General features: G+C 34.0%; 1 protein-coding gene across 5 annotated transcripts in view; it reads right to left on the reverse strand.

The window, feature by feature from the left end:
* Window positions 1–24,115, reverse strand: part of ADGRL3 (adhesion G protein-coupled receptor L3) — an 870,179-nt gene that overhangs the window by 78,623 nt on the left and 767,441 nt on the right. For all 5 annotated transcript variants that reach the window (XM_066233208.1, XM_066233205.1, XM_066233207.1 and 2 more), the window contains 2 exons: window positions 13,775–13,984; window positions 10,930–11,150 (listed from right to left, as the gene is read on the reverse strand). In XM_066233208.1, coding sequence (XP_066089305.1) covers window positions 10,930–11,150; window positions 13,775–13,984 — 431 coding nt within the window. The remainder of the gene's footprint in view (window positions 1–10,929; window positions 11,151–13,774; window positions 13,985–24,115) is intronic.

Consider the following 24,115-nt stretch of genomic DNA (forward strand, 5'->3'; position numbering starts at 1 on the left):
GGAGGTGTATATGACATGTATGTTACATTATACCGGGGTATGTATTACGTGCCTAGGCACATACATCCCACTTCATAGTATACTATAAGCCCAGGCTATTCAATGCCACTTAGATGCGATGCAAAACCACTGATTAAGGCAAGACAAGGCCAGATTAGTAAAACAAACTCTAGAGGAACAATTTATTGCATTAAACACAATAAAATTCAGCTTGCAAATAACAAATAGACCCACTATTTAAGAAATGGATTAATCTGAAAATTGCCTTTATTCAATAAGCAACATTTAATTTGTTAAATAATTAATTTTAATAGGCCATTCTAATTTAATTTTTAAAATATGTCTGTTTCTTTTTAAATAAAATTGTCAATGTGTATGAGCTATAATTTATGTTTATAGTAGTACTGTAACAAAAGAGATGACTTGAAGTTGAAAAAGCAAGTGAATTTTGACCATATTATATGTTTATTTGAAGCAATACTAAAAATATCTTATGATATATCACATATACCTGGAATTCAAAGAAGCACTTGTAATATACCATAAATCTTGAGTTTTTTAAAAAAATTTCTAATATAAAGATGTCATTAAGATTCTTTTTACATCATTTTCCAAATTATAAAAGCACATATACTATTATATATTATGAATTCTTACTGAAGTAACACAAGTTTATTAGTTTAACACTGAAGTAATAAAGCTAATCCACAAAGAAATTGTATTATTCTTTTCCAGACTTATTCTTTTACAAAATATAAGAAACATCATCACAAATTAAATGGCAAAAATGTTGATATCTAGGTCAATCTCTCATAAAAATATCAATTACTAATCCTTACTCAAAATGGAGAATTTCTAAAGTTTGTTCCCTTCTACTAGTAAACTACTCCTATTTTATTATCAGTCATTAATATATGATGATTCATATTATCATAAATGATAATATAAATTATCATATTATCATTTGGTAATGATAATACCAAATGATATTATACAAAAGAAAAATGGTTAGGTCAATTGCCCCATATACATATATAAATGTATCCCAAAAATGTATGTTTACAATTCTTTTAGATACTAGTAACAGGACCAAAATGCAGTTCCCTATTCAAAGTTCTCATGTTTAATGTAGTACCATTAAGATGCTTTGGGACACTGGATTCTCTTGCCTGATTAAAACACTCTCACCAAAGTAGACATTTAAGAATTACCTGTTTTGCTGAAGTAATGTAGATTAACAATGGTATCTGCTTCATTTTTTATAGGACCCTAAATCACAGACTAAACTGTCCTTGGTGAGTATCAAATGTAACCAGTAAACATTTTTGGCTACTATTAGACAATGAAATTAATAAGGCTTAATTATATTAGGTTATGAGAATTTATAAACTAATCTTTTCTTATTTTATGTTTTTTAACAGATGCAGATCTCTATATTAGGACTACAAATATGTGGCAAGATTGAAAGAAAGAAAAAGAGGGAATAAAGAGAATAGGGTTGAGAAAGAATAAAGAGGAAAAGGGATAAATATATACTTCATGAATAATCATTTTAGTTCTAAGCTTAAGCTTATTGCATAATATATCTGTTAATAACTTTTCTTCTTTTTTTTTTTTTTGTATTTTTCTGAAGTTGGAAATGGGGAGGCAGTCAGACAGACTCCCACATGCACCCAACCGGGATCCACCTGGCATGCCCACCAGGGGGCGATGCTCTGCCCATCTGGGGCATTGCTCCTTTGCAACCAGAGCCATTCTAGCGCCTGAGACAGAGGCCATGAAGCCATCCTCAGTGCCCGGGCCAACTTTGCTCCAATGGAGTCTTGGTTGCGGGAGGGAAAGAGAAAGACAGAGAGGAAGGAGAGGGGGAGGGGTGGAGAAGCAGATGGGCGCTTCTCCTGTGTGCCCTGGCCAGGAATTGAACCCGGGACTCCTGTATACCAGGCCGACGCTCTACCACTGAGCCAACCAGCCAGGGCATGTTAATAACATTTTAAATGCCATTTTTATCACAGCACACTCAGGCGTCTAATCTTGAAATACTTTGTGAACAAGTGCATGAACTAGACAAAAGGATGGCAGACTGATGCAGGAACAGAGTGTGATCAGTCGTAGTCAAGACTAGTATTTGTGGTCCAGCTAGTTTTGGATCTTAGAATTCAAAACTAGCTCAAACACAGATTATATTATCTTCATGTTCCCAGTATGTTATTTTATTTATATAAGGGTTTCATTATTTCTCTAGCAAAATACATATTTTTTGGTGTATTCCCCAAAATACGTTTTTATGGTGAACTACAAAGGTAAGAATAGAACTATCTGTTATTAAGACTAAATGTTGGAATCATTCCCATTTTACCATGTTGCTTAAATTAATAGGAGGCAGTAGCATAAGAATTGTAATCCTGCCCTGGCCCGTTGGCTCAGTGGTAGAGTGTAGGCCTGGCGTGCGGGGGACCCGGGTTCGATTACTGGCCAGGGCACATAGGAGAAGCGCCCATTTGCTTCTCCACCTCCCCCTCCTTCCTATCTGTCTCTCTCTTCCCCTCCCGCAGCCAAGACTCCATTGGAGCAAAGATGGCCTGGGCGCTGGGGATGGCTCCTTGGCCTCTGCCCCAGGCACTAGAGTGGCTCTGGTTGTGGCAGAGCGACCCCCCGGAGGGGCAGAGCATCGCTCCCTGATGTGCAGAGCATCGCCCCTGGTGGGCGTGCTGGGTGGATCCCGGTCGGGCGCATGCGGGAGTCTGTCTGACTGTCTCTCCCCGTTTCCAGCTTCAGAAAAATACAAAAAAAAAAAAAAAAAGAATTATAATCCTTGCCCTTATAAATGGATGCTTTAAACACAATTTATTTTAAATTTAATTAAAATTAGCCCTGATTGGGAAGCTCAGTTGGTTAGATAGTTGTCCTAATAAGCCAAGGTTGAGAGTTTGATTCTTGGTTGGGGCATACAGAGAAATCAATCAATGAATGCATAAATAAGAGAAACAACAAAATCAATGTTTCCCTTTTCCTTCCTCTTTCCCTCTATAAAATCAATCAAAGAAAATTTAATTAAAATTAAAACAAATTTTCTGGCCCTGGCCAGCTCATCGGTAGAGCGTCAGCCCAGTGTGTGGAAATTTCAGGTTCGTTTCTGGCCAGGGCACACAGGAGAAGCACCTATCTGCTTTTCCACCCCTCCCCTTCTCCTTTCTCTCTATCTCTCTCTTCCACTCCCGCAGCCAAGGCTCTAATGGAGCAAAGTTGGCCTGGGTGCTGAGGATGGCTCCATGGCCTCTGCCTCAGACACTAGAATGGCTCCAATAGCCATTCTAGTGGACATGCTGGGAGGATCCTGGTAGGGTGCATGCAGGCATCTGTCTGCCTCTCCCTGTCCCCCTCTACACACTTCTCACTTTGGAAAAATTAAAAAAAAAATTAAAACAATTTTGCTAAACATAAAATTTATATTTCTGTATTAGTATTAGCAAAATAATAGTATCAGTAATGATAGTTCTAATTTAATAAATACTTATATATGCCAAAAACTTACTATATATTCTATAAATGCACACCAATGTATATACTCATATATACATACACACATACAGTTTAAATCTTGCAATAGTCTTGCAAGGGACTTGTATAGTAACCATCACATTACAAACAAGAAAATATGACTCAAGGAAACAAGGTGACTTGCCTATAGGCACATGGCTAGTAATTAGTTAAGGCTGAATTTTATGCTAGTCTACCTGCCTGAAAAGTACATGAGGGTTATCATGTTTCTAAATAAATAAGTAAATAAATAAATAAAGATACAAGTTATAAAAAAAGAAAAACTAGTTTTGTTGACAAGTATAAAATCCCAGTGAGTGGATGAGAAAGTTATTTGCTGTATATAAAACAGAGATTGTTAAAACATGTCTCAAACAAAAATATTAGTTTTTTCTAAATACATTGCTCACAAAAATTAGATATTTTATCACTTCTTAGTCATTTAGACATATCCACTAATTTTTGTGAGCTGTATATAAGGTGACCTCAATAAGTTAGTAAAAAATTTAGAATTTGTACTTTTTTATTTTAAATTTTAGTACTTTTTTTATCATCAGTTTCTCGTTGCGCGTTGCGACGTCTTAGTTGTTCATTGATTGCTTTCTCACATGTGCCTTGACCACGGGCCTTCAGCAGACCGAGTAACCCCCTGCTGGAGCCAGGGACCTTGGGTCTAAGCTGGTGAGCTCTTTGCTCAAGCCAGATGAGCCCGCGCTCAAGCTGGCGACCTCGGGGTCTCGAACCTGGGTCCTTCCGCATCCCAGTCCGACGCTCTATCCACTGCGCCACCACCTGGTCAGGCTAAATTTTAGTACTTTTCAACAGTTGTATTATACAGTTGACCGACGGACAATGAGGGGGTTGTAGCATGAATATCTGTGCAGTCAAATTCCTTCTATAACTTTTGATTCCCCCAAAACTTTACCACTTAGTCTACTCTTTGCCAGAAGCCTTACTGATAGCATGAACAGTTAGTTGGTTGACACATAGTTTGTCTGTTATATGTATTATATCCTATATTCCTACAAAATAGTATGCTAGAGAAAAAAGTGTTACTAAAAAATCATAATGAAAAGAAAATACACTTACAGTATTTATTGAAAAAAATCATTTATGATTGGTAGTAGCACAGTGGATAAAGCATCCATCTGGAACTGTGAGGTCGATGGTTCGAAACCCTGGGCTTGCCCTGTTAAGCCATATACAGGAAGCAACTACTGTGAATTGATGCTTCCTGCTTCTCCTCCAACTCTTTCTCTCTTTCTCTTTCCCTTTTCTCTAAAAAATCATAAAATAACAATTTATCTTAGAAAGATTAAAGAAAAAAAATCAGCTTATAAGTAGATCTGCACATTTCAAACCCATATTGTTCAAGGGTAATCTTTTAAGACGTGCAACTCAAAAATTTTCAATATATTTAAGAGTTGTGAAATTATCTCTGTAGCCTAAGGAATATTTTCATAACACCAAAATGAAATCTATACCATTCACAGTTACTCTCCCCTCACCTTGCAACCATTTCATATAAAGAAGATAATACAATATTTAGTCTTTTGTGTCTGAATTCTTTTCATTTAACATAATGTTTTGAAGGTATATTTATTTATTTTGAATTATGTATCAATATTTTTTATCACTTCCAAATAATATTCTATCATATAGCTATACCAATTTTTGTTTATCTTTTTATCAGTTAATGGACATTGAATGTTTCTACTTTTTGACTAATATAAATGCTGCTATGAACACTGTGTACAAGTTTTCAAATGAACCTATGTTTTCATTTTGGGGGTAATTGTTAGTTATATGATAACCATCTTTACATTTTTGAAGATCTGTCCAACTGTTTTACAAAGGAGCTAGCTATATACCATATTACCCTGACACCAGAAATATATGAGGATTATCCTTACTTCATATCCTCATCAACATTTGTTATTATCTTTTTTATTGTAAACTTCGTGTGAATGAAGGCATGACTTAAAAAGATCTCTGGATGTGAGTGTTATCATACTTCTTTGGTTCCAAAAATAATGCAAGTCCAATATTCGACATTTAGGCTACTACCTAAATGCATTTTGTAAACAGTAAGACAGCATTCCTGCTGTTCTCTGATACAGTTCTCATAGGGTTAATTCTTAACACAAAAAATTGTGCTTAACCAATAATTTTTATATATATGATGATAATTTTATGTCTATTCATAGGTCCCTAGATATTGAAATGATGATACAATAAGCCCTCAATCTCTACTGCAGATACACATAAAACATGATTTTGGCCTTTAATAAAATGACATATAAACATACACTTGTAGTTCCCTCACATATATTGAATGACTATCTTGAAATACATGTCAATGAAAAATATTTCCTCATTAGCAGTACTATTTCTCACTAGCCAAGCTAGAGTCAAGACTATTAGGTGATAATATATTAGTAAGGCAGATGAAATGTTGCAAGTAAGACTATTTAACAAGATCATATAACAATGTGCATAGAGAAATATTCCAAATGAATATATATTTTCTGTGAGTCGGTTGCAGTGCTTAGACCTTGTGAAATGGGTTATATAAACCTGTGCATACGACTTAAACAGATACCTATCAAGCTCAATGTTCCTTGGCTAGGCTCTTTCTTGAATAATACTATAATATAGTATTTTTAAAAATCAATAATCTCTCTTCTACCTAAATGACTATGCTACTTAGATAATGAAGTGAAAAGAAAGACATCTTGGGGCTTTTAACCAGCAGAGGAGAGACTACGACTTTTAGAGCTGATCTTAAATTAGTGAAGTAGGGAAAAAAATTTGACTTGATAGATGATTTATAATAATTTTCAGAACATAAAATTTGATTTCAATTATTTTTAAAAGCTTGGCGATGCTTTTAGTACTCAAGGATGTTTGATCCATTATAAATGTTCATGACCTAACTGACATCTTTCAGAAACCCCTTACCAATTTTTGAGCCCATACTTGAACTCTTCAGCTATTCTCTGGGCTTCATTCCATCGTGACATACCCACTTTCTCCTGGAACCCATTTCTAATACTTCACAAGCTCCCCATCAAATTAACCACGGCTCTTTTGGTTATATAGGTTATGAGGCAAGTGCTATAAACTATAAATGTGATTTTTTAAAAAAAGAAAAATTAGCTGTTCAAACTGTTTGCATTTTGTGGTAATATCAAGGTAATTAAAGTTTAACTGAACTGATCATAAAATCAAAGTATTTAGCACTGAATATCCAAATCTGTCCTGTCTGGCTTACTGGAAAGTCAATGCCAGCCTTTATCTTTTGAGAGTATCCTATTTGGTGTTTTCACTAGATAGCCATATATAATGGTGTAAGTGAAACTAAGGGGATATACACAAACAGATAAAAGAGAATGAATGCCAATTATTAACAGTACATTTAGATCTGTGGTCCACTTTTTGGAAGTTTTTTTTAATGACTATACTGGTGTTTTAATCAAATTTTGTAAATTTTTTATTACTGTGACTAAATGTTAGTTTGAGTACATGGTCAGTAATAATGTCAGTACAGATAAAATAATTTCATTAAGCCACATCAGAAAATAATAGTAAAACTCTTACAAGCATTAAAAATTGATGACAAACTAAGCAATTTCTTAAAATCACATTATATATACTTTTGTGTGAGTGCAGGTTTAGTATATAATAATCAATTCAACAGCCCTAATAAAATTTCAGAATAAAACACATCTTAATACATCAGCCAGACAAAATATGATATAGTTACCAATATCTGCATTACAAAATATTTACTTAACCTACAAAAATAATTTTATCTCTTATCACTGATATGGTTTTCTACTTTTTAAAAATGTGAGCTATTACAATTATTAAAAGCTTCAGAGATAAAACCTCATTGTCAGTATAATAAAATATAATTATGTACATTAAGAGGAGAAAAAAGGGAAGTATTATTTGGATTACTGTAATATATATTGAATGGTTTTAGTCTATATGTACTCTAAGTGGTTGAGACTGAGGAGTAAAAATTTAGTAATAATAAATTTCAAAAATAAATGAAATAGACTTCCGTGGTGATAATAATTATTGACCTTATACAGAAAATGGCTGATAATATGTCTGAATTCTTGCTACTTTCAGTTTATTTAAGACTATAAAGTATACATATTTGCATTAAAATTCAGTGTAGCACATCAGAACACAGGCAAAAACCTCCAAAACCTTGAGATAGTAGAGTTACATAAGAAAAAAAAAATTATGTGATGATGAATAAATAGGAAGTAGGAAATGCCATTTGAAAGAAAGAGAAGCTGAAACAACTTAGATAGATTTGATAATAAGGAACAAGATACATATGCAGACATCCTTCAAGTTGTGTAAAAATTCCTTGCTTACATTTTTCTTTGGGAAGAGATTCGATTTAACTCCTGATGGAACATGATCAGCTTGTTTCAGCTTCTCCAGTAAATGAAAATGACTGAATAATGTTTCTTTTTTCAGCACCTGCTTTCTCAATGGGCAGAACCAGCACTGTACTGACATTGGATTGGTTGAATTCCCATAGGGTAGAAGCTAAACATTTTTTTCCCATGTAGAAACAAGTCATTAAATGCTCTACACTCGTCTGTGATAGAATTTTAATGATTTCCCCTATCCTTTTCTTTCCTCTACCCTCCCTTTTCTCTTATCTGTTTTGTTTCTCTTTGTGTTGGGAAAAAAAAAAATCATAATTGCGAAACTGGACTATTATTAAAGCTTGTCTTAAATCAGTGCCTGGGAAATAAATTATCCTCTATTCCCACACAGTAATAATGTCAGTAAATGAGAGCTTCCAGTTATGGTGCAGGAAATTAAAGCAATGATGGCCAAAGCTTTAACAAAGTCACAAGGGACTACACATATTGATTCTAAGAAAAGATAGATTCCTACTATCCAGAAAATGACATCTGTCTTAAAATAAACGACTAAAACACAAAGCAAACAAGTTGAGTCAGTTTCCTAATAGGAAAATCAGCAAATATCCAACAAAAAATATGAATAAAAGCAAATTGGGAACCGCAAAAGAGCAAAATTGAACTACTTACACACAGTATTTGAAGTAGTATAATGTCACAAATAAGTATATTATTCAATTTAATCTCTTAAAGAGGAAATGCATAATGGAAGTTATTGCTAATGGGTTTCTTTCTGGGGTGATGAAAATGTTCTAAAATTAAGTAGCAGTGATGGGTGCATAATTCAGTGACGGTTCTAAAAATAAACGAAATCTGAATTTTTTATTGTATGAATTATATCAACAAAGGTGTTATTTTAAAAAATCCTATGATCTTTATAATACCCCTTCCTTAAAATATCTTTAGAGGGAACACCAGATAATGTTTTTATCTGTTCCTAATCCGTTCCACAGCTGTCAGTGGAATCCACAAAATGTCCCACAATTCACAAAGTTAGATGAAAATATAATTACTATTAGCTACATTTAGACAAATAGCTTTCTATAGCCTGTCACTGACTCAAGAAAAAAATTCAACAGAAGTGAAACGGTCTTCTTTTCATTGTATTGTTGCTGTCTCTGAACCAACATATATTCCATTTTAACTATGCTCCCAATAACTCTGGAGTCCTTTTCTTTTCATTCACTCCTTAAAAATCCTTTCTTGTGAGAAGCGAGCTGCTCTATCACCAGTGTATGCAGGCTGCTGACCGAGGGTGAAAAGTCATAAAATTTGGTTTATTAACTTCTGGACAAAATAATGTTTTCTAACCTTACCCTAGCCTTCACTACTGCTTGGAAATCTTTTTCTTAGTCTAATTGGCTTCTTAACACATTTTCCATAGTGCTCATTTCAAAGCTTTCAAATCTACGCTGTCAACTTGACCTCAGCTGAGCACTCAGCAACAGTCAGCATCTCCTCCTTGATGGAAAGGTTCTTCCACTTCAAAATTGACCTTATCTGCGTGTTCTTTCCTTCACACTCACCTCAGATTTATTAAGGGGTCATTTTACCAATTCAAAAACATCCTAGTTTGGTGAAAATTAACTTGTTTTATCACACATTTGCTGCTATCTAGCTCTGCAATCATAGGCAAAGCAATTAACTTATCTGGTCCTTAAATTTTTTTCATCTGTAAAATGATTGCCTTGGACTTGGTGAATACTATAGACTCTTTCAGTATTAAGTCAAGGTTTTCCTCACCTTATATTCAATCTTAGGCCTCTCTACCCCTCTAGAACCCTCCTTTTCATTCAGCCTATATATATATATTAAAATGAGGCATATGTTCTCTCTAGGAATCTCCTCCTAACAGCTTGATGCTTCTCACTCTAGACAAACTTGGAACTTTTATTTTTTTTTAAATCCTCCTTTATTGTTGTTATCATTTTGAGTTAATACTTTCACTATTTTTTAACCAAACTTCTTCAGGGTACAGATAATACTTGAGGGCTACCTTTCAAACTGACTTATCTTTTTTCACACCTTCCAATTTGGCTTCTGCTTCTAGCACTTTATCAGAATGGTTGTCGCACAGGTCAAACGTTTCTTCCTCAGCACTATCTTATTTGCGTTATCTTTGACATAAAACACTATGGTTTTGAAACATCAGTTTGAAAGTTTCTCCTCACTTTTCCTGACCCCGATCTTGTGGTTCTTTTTTTTTTTTTTTTAAGGCTGTTACCTGTTTTTTTTTTTTCTATTTTTATTTTCAGTTTTTAATGCTCAATCCATGTCCTAAATGTGAGTTTTCATCAGGGATCTATCTTGGTCATTCTTCTAATATTTTCCTATGGAAACTTCCATTCATTCTGAGGTTTGCCAACTGTTATAATAGATGTGGTTTACAAAACTATTTTTCACTGAGCTTCTTCTCAGTTTTCTGGACATCTCACCAATTTAAAGTGATACTAAAAATAAAATATACCATTATACCATGTAGGAAAAAGAGGGAAAAAACACAAACTGCCTAACTTTCTATAGCATTTCTTTTTGTTAATGCCATGATTATCTCTCCAGGGACTAGAACTGACATGTCTGGAGGAAGAGAGGACATTCATGTATGGGATGGCACTGGCCTCTGACGACACAGTTTCTATTATAGCTATTTCTTCATATGACAAATAACTGCTTCTTTTTAATTACTCAAGGTTATGATTTAGATATGGAAAAATGATGCTGTTTGAAAACAGCATCATACTGAGTCTCAGTACTGTTTTTTTTTTCTTTTTACTTCATACCAAGAGTACAACCCTGAGTTGAAATATTCACCTTTGCTTCTCCCATTGCTTTGTTTACTGCAATGAGGTGATATAAAGACCTTAGCTTCCAAAAAATTGGAAGATTTATGTCAGGTAGATTGAAAAAGAGAAAAGGAAGGAAAACATGAACTCACACTTTATCCGTTCCGTAACTTCTGTAGTCTACGGCAGCGGACACAGCCACGATGAGCGCTGGCATACCGTAGCCAACCAGGTAAAAGTACTTTCTTCGTGAATGTTCACTCTCAAACACCTCCACCAGCATGATGTAGAGCTGCACGCCCTCCAGGAACATCCAGGTGAAGGCAGCCAAGAAGAAGAAATGTAAGAGGGCAGCAAAAACCGCACAGGCAATCTAGACAAAAGAACAAATGCTTTGTCAGACAACTACTAAACTAAATATTATCAACAGCTGTAAAATTGAAATAAATAGTTACTAACACTGCAGTAAAAATATAGGCCTGCAAGAGAATAACCTTGATGAGATTCTTTTTTTTATAATATTTTATTTATTGATTTTTAGAGAGAGGGGAGAGAGAAAGAGAGAGAGAGAGAGAGAGAGAGAGAGAGGGAGAAAGGGGAGGAGCAGGAAGCATCAACTCCCATATGTGCCTTGACCAGGCAAGCCCAAGGTTTTGAACTGGCAACCTCCATTTTCCAGGTCGATACTTTATCCCACTGCACCACCATAGGTCAGGCTTGATGAGATTCTTAAAATTCAAATATTAATACCTAATTACCTATAACCTGACATTGAAAACTATAGTTAACATTTTATTAATAATGGTTGATGGATAACAGCATAGCATTATAATATAGAAAGATTATCATTTAGGAAAAAAAAATTCTACAAGCCTAATGATAATAATTGCTGATATTAGTCTAAAGACTTAAAAATAGATCTCACCAATTTATTCTCTAGATCATATAGTCTGTGCACTAATGTATTAATTGTTCATAAAAAAAGACATAATAAAAGCAAGGTGGATAAAAAATTTTAAACTTAATATAATTAAGCATTTTATAATGGATTATTGATTCATTATTATTAATTATAATTTTTCTTCTTTGCCTTATTTCAGAAAGGATCTAAGTTCCCATTGGGAAGTTCACACTACATGGGTATAAAATTAGATCTGGTTAAATTACGTGTTTCAAAAGTGCTTTCTGAAATTTCTGTTACTGCACTGTTAGTCTAGACATACTTGGTCAAAAAAGGCAGTCAATACTTCAAAATACTTTGAACTATTTTCTTTGACATATTTTATGAGGTACTACAAATTTCAGTTGACCCTATATTAATTTTCTTATGCCAGTTCCTGAAATTTTTACTCCTTTGGAGATATCTTCACTTCTTATAAAAAATTCTAACTAAAATCTATAGCTCCCACTAGAAAGGGCAACAAATTTATAGAAATTATCTGATTAGTATGGATTTAATAATGATTATGATCCTTAAGAAATGAGACAAAAGAAGTCCATTTCTTTGGGATAGAGAGGAGACAATGAGTGGGGAGGGAGTCAATGTCAGGGGGCTAGAGAGAAAGCAGAGCCTACTCACTATGTGCGATGCAGAAGAAGACACCTGTCCAGCAATAAGAATGAAGGCAAGTTGGGCTGAGCTGCACTCTACCCAAGGTAGTCATATCAATCATTGTTTTTATGCACTTTGTCAGAAATCAGTTTTGTGCAGTACGCAACATTTGGTGAAATTTACATTACCTTACATAAGTAATATCAGGAAACAAAAATAAGGATAAGGTTTCTCAATGAAAAGAAATAATCAGAACTTGAATTGCTGGTTAAGAAGAAAAGAACATGATTTCTTTCAGAAACATAAAACAATTTTCCATTTTTTGCTTTTGAGGGTTAGAACTTCAACTATTAATTTTTGTTATCAGAAGGCTTTGCTTTTGGGGCAAAAGAAATGTGTACTTTGATTGCTTATTCAAATGTATGTGTTTAAGGGAAAAGCTGTCACATTTGTATATGATAACCAATTAAAAGTATAATCAGCATAATTGTACCCTTTACATCCATTAGTCATGAATGTGTAATCAACAGCACAAATCCAACTGCATTTTTATTGTAAAGTACTCCATACATATGGACACATACCAGAAAACAGCATTGAGTGAATAGATTATTTATTATGCCTTTCTCCTAAAGAAGTTAGTTTTCTTTTCATTTGCAGTTTTAGCCATGAAAACAAACTTTCATTATGTGCTTGAATCTTAAGTAAACAACAAGGGCCTCACAAAAATTATAACTGGGCGTGAAGTCTGTGTAATGTATTAGCTATTATCTGTTATTCATATTTTGTTTGGTTTTACCAGGAACAGTTAGCTAGTACTGTACTTTTTCTTTCTTTTTCTCCCTCCCTCCCTCACTTCCTTTCCTAATATGATTAAATGTAGGTAGTATTAAAGTACAAAGTTGGCACTTAAAGATATAAACAGAACTTGAATAAAGTGTCAAACAAAATTTAGGAAGAGTTATATACTCTAAAAATTACCTACAGTTTAAACTACATTAAAAAATACATCAATTAGTAAAATTTATTTGGCATGCAGTTTTTAATATAATACCAACCATTTTTGAACAAAGTATATTAATTACTTCAAAAAATAGCAATTATATCTGTTAGAAAAGATATTCATCCATTCCCCAAAACACCTTACTTAATTTTCTTTATATTTAGTTCTGTAGCTTTTTAGAAGGGAGAAAACAAATAGAGACATATGTAATTCTTTAGTAAGATAAGTTTATAAACAGAATTTCTGAAGAAATGTTCATTCAAACATCTAAAACATTTGCTGCTTCTTTATGACAATTGGGCTTAAGAAGGGGAAAACAGAATAAGATCTGAAAGTAACAGTCCTAGATCACTGGAAGAGAGGGTACTTTCAAACATCAGTATTTCCAGTATTGAACAGCTGGAAGTGGAATTCCTTATTTATATCAAAGTAAGTTGCTTACTGGCTGGTCAGTTCGGTTGATCCCAATCAGGAAGAGCAGTTCCGCTACAAAAAGGCTGATGCAGAGGTTCTTGTGGATGGTGTTACGGTCACTCTGGAGCCCGCGGAAAAAGCAAAATGTGAAGATGCAAATCAGGAGACAAACAAGGGACAGCAAAATTCCAACCCATGTGATCACATCCAGAAGAAGGTCATGGACCGCATCACTGTGCTGGAAACATAACAGAAAAGCCATAAATTACAATTATTCATAACCAAGTAGAAAGAGTTATGAGGGCCTGAATTATTGAAGTATAATTTTTATAATGCACTAAATATTCTCCATATATAGAATGAATAAGACAGTTATTTGGGTTTCTAGTGAATAGGTAAAATATTATATCTTATCTTTGAGGTATGTATCAGTTTGATATTCAGGGATGTCAATGGTGTTTGTACTTTTCTTAGCTGCATACATTTTCAGAATATAAATAGTTGAAGCAAATCAACTTAATTCTGACCAAAGATTTCAAAAAAAGTTTTATGGTTGTTTTTTTTTTTAAAAAAACCATATCATTTTTAAACTAATTTTTTTGACAATTCCTAGGATGGAAATATTCTATTTAAAAATTAAGCTATATACTTAGCAGAGTGGTATCTCAATAGAAATGCTTTTAGAATCACTGGGAGAGTCTTATAAAAATATGATTCCTCTGCCCTATAAACACTTTATTAGAGTTTCCAAGGCTGATTCAAAGATGTATGTATTTTTATAAAGATCCCCAGGTTATTCTGATGAATAGCTGCATATGCGTACCATTTATTTAGTGAAAGATCTAAAAGAATGAGAATATTTCTGGATTTATATTCATATTGAACGGCTTAAAAAGTCAGAAAGTTTTATTCTTGAAGGGTTTTGCATGAATAGAACCTGTTATAGAGAGATGAAAAATAATCATTCAGAATTACCCAATAACAGCCTAATGACAATAAAGCTAAGAAAAAAGTAAAAGCTCATGAAAACTCCTGTATAAAACTGCATTTTCTGTTTGTTTGATTGTTTGTTTTTGGTCTGTTAAAATATCTGCCATGTTCCTTGGTTTGTCCACTATCTCATTTCTGTCCTTATTCTAAGATTCAAAACCCTATTTTTACCCTATGATAGTTTGCTTCTACTCAAAACCACTTCTGTGAAGCTTTAGAATTTATAGTGGGCCAACACATCAGTGTGTCATGTTGGAGCAGAGTTAAGAAATTATCTATGCCTGTCATTTTCTTTCTTCTTCCTAGTTTTCTTGAGAAGCCCTAAAAACTCAACTTCTATCAGTAGGGGAATGAATAAACAAATAATGGTTCATTTAAAGAATGCTATTCTAAAGAGTAGTAGGAAATCAGAGTTCTGGATATCCATAGTCACAAACATGGATACTTCTCAAAAATCTAATATAGTTTTTGAAAATGAAAAGGGAACTATACAGCACAATACTATGTAAAATATTAAAAGACATATGTAAATGGCATTGTTTTTTATGGAGTATTATACCTAGATATTAAAAATATGAAACATGCATGGAAAAATTGTTAGTAGAAAGCAAAGTGGTGCATTTCTAATTGAGATCTTTTCCAACTGTGTGGATTATAAACATTGATTTTTGACTTAGGATTGGAATCACTACATCTACTTGTAAGCTTTCCCTAAAAATAGATAAATATTCAGGTTTTTTATTTTTATTTGTTTTTATTCAAACTTCAGACTTTTATGTTTTATACAAATTTCATACAAGGATTATTGTGAATGTGAAAATTTTTCTTACAAGTGAGGTACTTCGCTGTTACCTGAATCATCGCACTTCTTATATTGCCAGATATGACTTCACAGTTGTTATTTATAAAAAACAAACAAAAAAACCCACCAAACTCTGCTAGAACACTGTCAATGAAACAGTTTTGAAATATTCCGCATAACTCTAGATACATTTCTCAGAAGGAGCCCAAATTATGAAAGAAAATCACATAAAATTTTACTTTAACTGCTTTGTTCTCCCAGGGATACTACTAAAGTAGTATTGGGTCTCTGATAGCTCAAATTACTTTTACTCTTTGAGAGCAGAGAGTGGTTAATGCTACCTGGTTCTGTGAACAGAGGGCTATTTGCTCTTTTCTTTGACTCAAAGGAAAGATGCTGTGATTGAGTATCAATCACCAACCTTCAGCACAGCAGTCCTCTATAATGGGGAAAATGGCAGGTATAATACATTCTCAAATATCTCCTAAAGAGCTAAAATACTAACAGAAAGAAATAATAAAAGGGGGAAGGGACACAAGAACAAAAAGGAACTCCTGCCTTTGTCTGGGTAGTTGCATTATTACAAATGTATTTACTTTACTCAATGCCTTTATAAGTTCTTCAAAAACCCAATCAGAGTTATTAAGAGAAGCATTAACAGATGTGAAAACATCAGTACAAAAAGTACACACACTCAAAGAAAACAAATGTCTAGTGATTAATTCACCTTTCAGCTATGGTTGTCTAGCTCAGAAAACATCAATACTAACACCTTGTATATACTATACTGTTGATAGCACCACTCTTTGAATACAAACCACAACTAGAATGTCATCAGTAACACGAATGATAAAGAACAATGGAGGCGAATGCCAATAACAGCTGTTAGCATAGCTTTCTTTGTATTATTTTGCCATACTAGAACTCCCAATCCCTTCAAAAGAATGGCCAATTGAATAAAACTAGAAAGTACAGTTATAACAGTGTGATCATGGATCAAGTATTTCTATTTCCAAGGTCCACATTTGTGAGCACCATGTATCTCAATAACCTATTACATGAACTATATATCATTATGTTCTTTAAGATCTTTTTAATCTTATACCTTGTTACTAGATCTCACCATCTTATACTAGGACTGATTCATAAAAAAATGTTTAATAAATACTTGTTTTTGAATAATTGCAATAATCCCACTCAGACCAAATTGCTTTAGAGCTGAACCCTCTAATGTCAATGTAGCTTTGCCATCCATTTTATCTCTAATGTTTAAAAATGTATTGAAGACAGTATGTCCAGAACTGAGCCGCTAATCTTTTCCTGTTTCTCCACTCCCCACTCTCTCAAATTTGCTCTTCCCTCTGTTTCCTCTATTTCAGTAAACTGCAAGTTCATTCTTTGAGGTGTTCTAGCCAAGAAACTTAGGAGTTATATTCATTCCTCACTTTCATACAGTACACTAATCCATCAGGAAATCTTATAGGCCCTTCCTTCTGATCTTGACAGCTTCTCATCACCTCAAATACACCAAATTAGTTTGAGCCACTTGATGTGTTTTTAAAAGTCTCTTAGTTGATCTCTTATTTGACCTTTATGTTCCCCTTCTATATTCACCAGAGCACTCTCATAAAATAAAAAATAATCCCCCAAAACAAAAACTAAGTCAGATAATATAAATCAGCAAACAATATGAAGAATAAAATTTTGAAATGGTTTTCATTTTAATTGCTTAAGTGTTTCCAGATGGAACACAAACTATATGAATTCATTTTGAACACCTCTGGATGTTTTTTTTTTAAATAATATTAGAAGGTTGTACTTTCCAGAGATGGTTTGAGCAATCATCTTATAATAATTATTAACTCTGGGCCAGTAATGATCAAGAATCTGTTTTAGGCCCTGGCCGGTTGGCTCAGTGGTAGAGCGTTGGACTGGCGTGCAGAAGTCCCAGGTTCAATTCCCAGCCAGGGCACACAGGGGAAGCGCCCATCTGCTTCTCCACCCCTCCCCCTCTCCTTCCTCTCTGTCTCTCTCTTCCCCTCCCGCAGCCGAGGCTCCATTGGAGCCAAGATGGCCCGGGCACTGGGGATGGCTCCTTGGCCTCTGCCCCAGGCGCTAGAGTGGCTCTGGTCACAACAGAGCGACGCCCCGGAGGGGCAGAGCATCGCTCCCTGGTGGGCAGAGCGTCGCCCCTGGTGGGCGTGCCGGGTGGATCCTGGCCGGGGGCATGCGGGAGTCTGTCTGACTGTCTCTCCCCGTTTCCAGCTTCAGAAAAATACAAAAAAAAAAAAAAAAAAAGAATCTGTTTTACTTTCTGCATAAAAATATATTATTTAATGTTCAGTAGAATTTGATAAAGCACAATAACATATTTTTAAAATTGTCTCTTAAGTGTATCTTGTTCTGAAATATTTATAATATAACTAAAATGGGATTTGGATTGTTGTTTTTTTGTTTTTGTTTTTGTTTTTGTAAATTTATGAACACTTGCTTTGTTACTAATGTGTCATATAAGCATTAAGGCATTGGTTTGAGCTGTGAATTCCACTGAAGCCAGTCAGGTCACGAAAGGCCTATTTTCTGATAAATGTGGTTTGAACTCTGAAATAAGTTCCTAGCATTGCTCTAAGTCTTGGGAACCATGTCATCAGATACAAAGGTCACCCTGCAAGTGCTTGGGAAAATAAAGGGCTCAATGGTCTAAGGAAATTAGGACTTAGTTTTTAGAACAGGATAAAGGTCAAAGTTGAGTAACAGTAAGAAAAATATGACTACATTTCTTATAACTTTTATAGTGAATTAACCAAAAGAACCCAGCATCAATTTTCAAATTTCTGTCAAATTGGAAAAAAGAAAGCAATCTAAATATTTTCGGGCTTTAATTGCTAAGAGAGAAAGAAACACTGGCAAAGAAAGACACAGAAAGATGTTCATATCCAGTTCTCTAGAATTTAATGAAACTTATTCAACAAATCTTTGGTATCAGAAGTACAGCATAGCACACTCAAAGTTATTGAGATTTTTCTTGCTTTGAAAATTTAAAACAATAAACTCTGATCACATTTGGTGAACCGGTTCTGCAACCACAATGAAGGAAATAGAAAAGGAACTCATTGAAAATGTGGGCATCTTACAACAGCTGGGAATTAAATGCAGAGATAGGTGAGGTAAAAAGGTTGAATCAAGTTGATAAACCAAAACATGTTTAGTGATCAGTCTGGGGTCTTACTTTTAAAGTATCTGGGTTGAGGGACAGAAATAAAACTATGCAGATAGAAAATTCTTTGCAATTCTGAGGTGATTATGATGATGATGATTTTCAAACTGTCAGATTCTAGTAGGAGTGCTTATTTATTTGGTTAGGGTACTCACTTGATCTTATAAAACACTATGGTATGATACTATTATTATCTCCAATTTAAAATTGAAAGAACGGAAGCGCAGAATAAGTAATTTACCCAAGATCATTTAACTAGTACGCAGTAAAGACAGAATTAGTGATAGGGTGACCAACCATAGCAGTAAATTTTGAATGGTAGGAAAGCTTTCCTCTGGACATGAAAACATCTCAGAGATCAGAGATGGGTACAGAACTTTAAAAGAAAAGTACAAAATCCCTATCACAGCCTAAAAAATAGAGGCTGGAAGCAACACTCCTTCAGTGTCAAATGGATATCGTGTCAGTTATCTACTTTCCTTGATGACTACTGCTGTTTTTCCCCTGGTGACTGACATTGGCAATCATGATGTGCAGTTTCCAGTATTGGATCACTCATTGTTACACCACTCTGTTGTGATCTTGAGTTCCCCTTTGATTTTGGATTAACTGTTGTGTTCTGTATCAAGACTTTGTTAATTTAATTCCTAACAGCATGAATACTGTCATGTTTTCTAATAACTCAATTAAACTGAGAATGAGTTTATAATATAATATAAACTCATGATGATACTAAAAAAGAGGATGAAATGTATATTGTTTTAAAGATTCATGGAAGGACATATAAAACTAGGTTAGAGTGATAACCAAAACAAAGTGTTGTGTACAACATGCAGAAATGACTTTGGGATCTGGCATGAGAGAAGGTTGTGTGACTGTGCATACAGAGACTGAATCTCACAAGTCTAGGATGAGATAGGCAAGTTTCTGTAAAACTAAAAGTTTTTATTTTTTATTAAAAAACGTCTTCCCCCCAAAGACGCTAATGCTCAGTTAAGATAAACAGTTGTGAAATAAGCTTGAGTAGATCACAAGAATAAACACACATTATTATTTTGTTTCCTTGATGTCTCTATGCATCTGAGTAAAAAATTTTTTTCTAACTCAGAGGATGCAACTAAAATCTCCTTTGGGAAAAAATAAAGGAGAAATTTTGATACCCAATATTTTGGCTCCTTATATTATAGAGCTGATTTTGTCAGATCTTACTACTAATGATGATTTCTAAAGAACATCAAGTGATGTGTTGAATGATAGCCAAAACTAATGTTCTCCTTAGCTCTTATGGATTTTAATTTTAAAAATGAAATTTCAAATCACCTTCTTTATTTCTATAAATATTTTAATAAAACTTAAAAAGACATAAAGCATAAAAATGTTGATAACCTGGTCATCTATCAAGTAGGTTTTACTCTTCTATCTGCATATTCAACAGTTAGCACAAATGTAAGTTTTGAAATATTCCATTCAGCCTATAAACTTCTTACATAAGAAGAGGAACAGTTCATACCTACTCAATGTCCTGCACACCTTATATACAAGGCTGCTAAAAATGGATGCGATTTGCTTACCTTTGATAATGAGGTTGCATAATGAAATTTTTTGGTCACTTTTCAGTTTCCTCAAAAATGTGCAGAAGTACTTAGCAGCCTTTTTAACTTTCTAGAAATGGGAAGGAGACAATCTCCTGAGACATGTGCCTACAAGACTGCTATTACTGTCTGGCCAAGAAAAATATTAAAATATTGGCCTTCTATAGAATCGCATTTTCAAACTATGAGATGAGAGGAAAATCTCTAATCTTGAAATATATGACAGATAAGAATGAAGAAAAATAATACAGTAAAATAAGTTGATATAATATTTCTTTAAAGCTGTGATGAGCTTTAAACAGGCTATAAGGAACCTGGAAAAAGATGAAATGACTCTACTTGAGATGCATGAAGTTCTGCGTAAGTTCAGCACAAAACTAATACAGAAGAAAATATGACTTATTTGGGGGATTTAAGACTACTTCCAAAATATATCACCACGAAAGAACAGTCAAGTTAAATAGGACTTTCTTATTTCTTTTTTAAAACTGCAGTTTACTTGAAATTCAAGATAGATTTCATAGTGCAAAATTACCTCAGTGCTTTAAAACCACTATCCCTGATAGTATTATACCTTATGGTGACTTTCTTTATTATTGGAAGTGTTTAAAAATGATAAACATTTTGGAAAACAACAGCTTATATGATGAATTCACTGATGCAAAAGAACTGACTGACGAACAGCTAGTCTACCAGAACAAGCTAATAGATACAAGGTGATGGCTATTGTCGGAGAGCTAGGAATTCATTCTTATAAGCCTGAGGCTATGAATTGTCACTGTTAAATTGTTAAGTAGTAATAATATATGTGCATAATTACTTATTACAGATCTTACATGTTATGTAATATATTGCATATATTAAATATACTTTGGTCTGGTAGTGCTATTTTCCAGTTGGCTCTCTAAAAACTTAATCACCTTGACTAGCAGCCAAATACTTCATGCTCTAAAACAACTTCACTAACAGTGGAGAGGACCATAGATCCACTTCTATACTACCTTTTATGACCCAAATATACTCAGCTTCTTAGAATTGGACAGGGCTAGGTTTTTATGGGTGAACATTTCTTCACTATCCTTGAATGCAGTAATTAAATGTGGCGGTTTTGTTAAAAGAAAGTCTGCTAGGAATCATTCAACAAACTTTCTAATTCTCAGACAAAATGAGTAACTTTTTTTACTAAAAGTTTGGTAAATTGATTTAAGAATATTTATCTGGTTCTTAATATGTACCAGGTACTGAATAAAATAGAATGCAAATATAAATATGCATATACATATGTATACATATACACACACTCATCCCATTTTTACTCCATTAGTCCATTTTCATTCTGTTTTCTTAGCTAAAGCAATTTCAGGCAAAATAAAAAGGAATTTTTTATTAGGTTTTCATCTTTCCATTCTCTAGACTAAATTTATTACATTTTGAACAGAATAGAATCTTCCAGATAAAAAAAAAAATCCTGGGAATTACTATCTCACAGGCCTAGAGACTACAAGTAAGAGCCAACGTTAAATTTTACAAAATTAATATCTTAAAATTGGGAAAGTTCCAGGAATTAGACTTTAAAATTATCAAATAACTGACCATAGATGATTCTTAAATAACAAATCTTCTACTGTAATGATACACAAAGTAAATTGGCATTCCTCTGAATTATTTTCAACATAGGGAAAGTGATTTAGTTCAGCCATAGGTTAGTTCACATGCTTTAAAAATATTATTTATATAGGTTGACCTTATTGCCTGTCTTAGAAAGTTATATAAATAAATTTTGGCAAATCTAATTAATTCCTCTAGAGTCCAGTACTTTTCTAGTTTTATCATTTACTAGACATAGTGGAATGAAACAGGCCAGGAAAAAAACAAAACAATCACTGAATATTATCAATCTTAAAAAAAGAGGCAAAATTTTGTGATCTGGAACAAATAGAGTACAGTTAGTAAACACATCAAGTTTGTAACAATTTAGTTCTTACTAAAGCAGAATAAGCAATTGAGGATATTTTTAGAACATTAGGATGAAAAGGTTTTTATTATACTTGTTTCATTTGTTTGCTAGGTTGATTATACTTTCTTAAACATGAGTAAATTGGGTGAGTAGAGTCATTATAGTAAAAATAATTTTAAAAAATTTCAGTTGTTAGTTAATGCTAAAAGCTATCTCACTAATTAAAAAGCAACCCAATCAATGAAAAAGATTATGTATACTTAGTATTGACTTATGATTGTTCTTAGCATTGAATTTGGTGGTGCTGACATTGTGAGAACTCACTTTCTATAACCAACATTTTGAAGAGTTGGGAAGTTCTATGTGGTTATGATAACATCTTGTTGTAAGTCTGTTATTTGACAATTTCATTGTGAAGAAATAGTCTTGCTTTGAAAAGCTAGGCAAAACACTAGCCTAAACTTCTCTTCTTCAAGGAAAGGTTACCTGGATAGAGGTAGATAAATGATTATTCATTATTAAAAATTCAATTAAATATTTTGGCCTTAACAGTTAACTTCCACTTATTAGAAAAAGTTTTAATATTATAATCAAATCAATCAATAAAGAGAACAGGGAGTTCAGATAATTTGGCTAAGAACAAGAGGAAATTATTTAAAGAACAAGAATCAAGATGCTGACTCTCTTGATTTTTTATTTTTCTTTTGACTTTTCTTCATATTATAAACTGGGCAAATAAATCATGATGAAAAAATCTATTGTGATGTTGTGCACTAAATGAGATAGTGTAAGCAGGTATTTAAAAAATGATATTGATTCCTATTATCATTGGCCATGAGGGCCCTTCTGAGGGTTGAAGTCTTCACCCAACCTTTTTAGAATCTTTATAAACTTGATTACTTATTTCTTATAAACTATTTCTTACTATGATTACAGATGCATCTCTAGCTGCTATTTTTAGCCACGCTTACTTACTGAAAATTATATAAAAAAAAAGAAACTCCAACAATTTTAAGAATAAGGACCCAAGCTGTGTGTAAGATTGTAGGTCTTTCTCTACCTAAATATTCCTCTACAACCCAGAAATAAGAACATTAAGCATAATATTGTTATTAATACTAAAGAATTTAATTAAAGAATTTACTAAAAATATGGTGAAACCATAAAAATCCAGCCTTATTTTATTGTATTTCAACCTTGTCACTCTCATTTTTCTTTTTTTTTGCATTTTTCTGAAGCTGGAAACAGGGAGAGAGAGTCAGACAGACTCCTGCATGCGCCCAACCGGGATCCACCCCGCACGCCCACCATGGGGCAACGCTCTGCCCACCAGGGGGCGATGCTCTGCCCATCCTGGGCGTCGCCATGTTGCGACCAGAGCCACTCTAGCGCCTGAGGCAGAGGCCACAGAGCCATCCCCAGCGCCCGGGCCATCTTTGCTCCAATGGAGCCTTGGCTGCGGGAGGGGAAGAAAGAGACAGAGAGGAAGGTGCGGCGGAGGGGTGGAGAAGCAAATGGGCGCTTCTCCTGTGTGCCCTGGCCGGGAATCGAACCCGGGTCCTCCACACGCTAGGCCTACGCTCTACCGCTGAGCCAACCAGCCAGGGCACTCTCATTTTTCTTAATCAGGTATGCCACTTCACCGAGAGCCCATTACCTGACACTCAAGGTCAAGTTAAGGTTATTTCCCACATGTTTCCACATTATTCTCTACTACAAGACATTTCTCACAAGGTACTGACTTTGCTGATTACTAATCTGCATTACTAATTAGCCTTAATTACAAAAAGTTCAATGTTCCTGTAGAATGA

The sequence above is a fragment of the Saccopteryx bilineata genome, chromosome 5 (genome assembly GCF_036850765.1).
Source record: "Saccopteryx bilineata isolate mSacBil1 chromosome 5, mSacBil1_pri_phased_curated, whole genome shotgun sequence".
NCBI lineage: Eukaryota > Metazoa > Chordata > Mammalia > Chiroptera > Emballonuridae > Saccopteryx > Saccopteryx bilineata.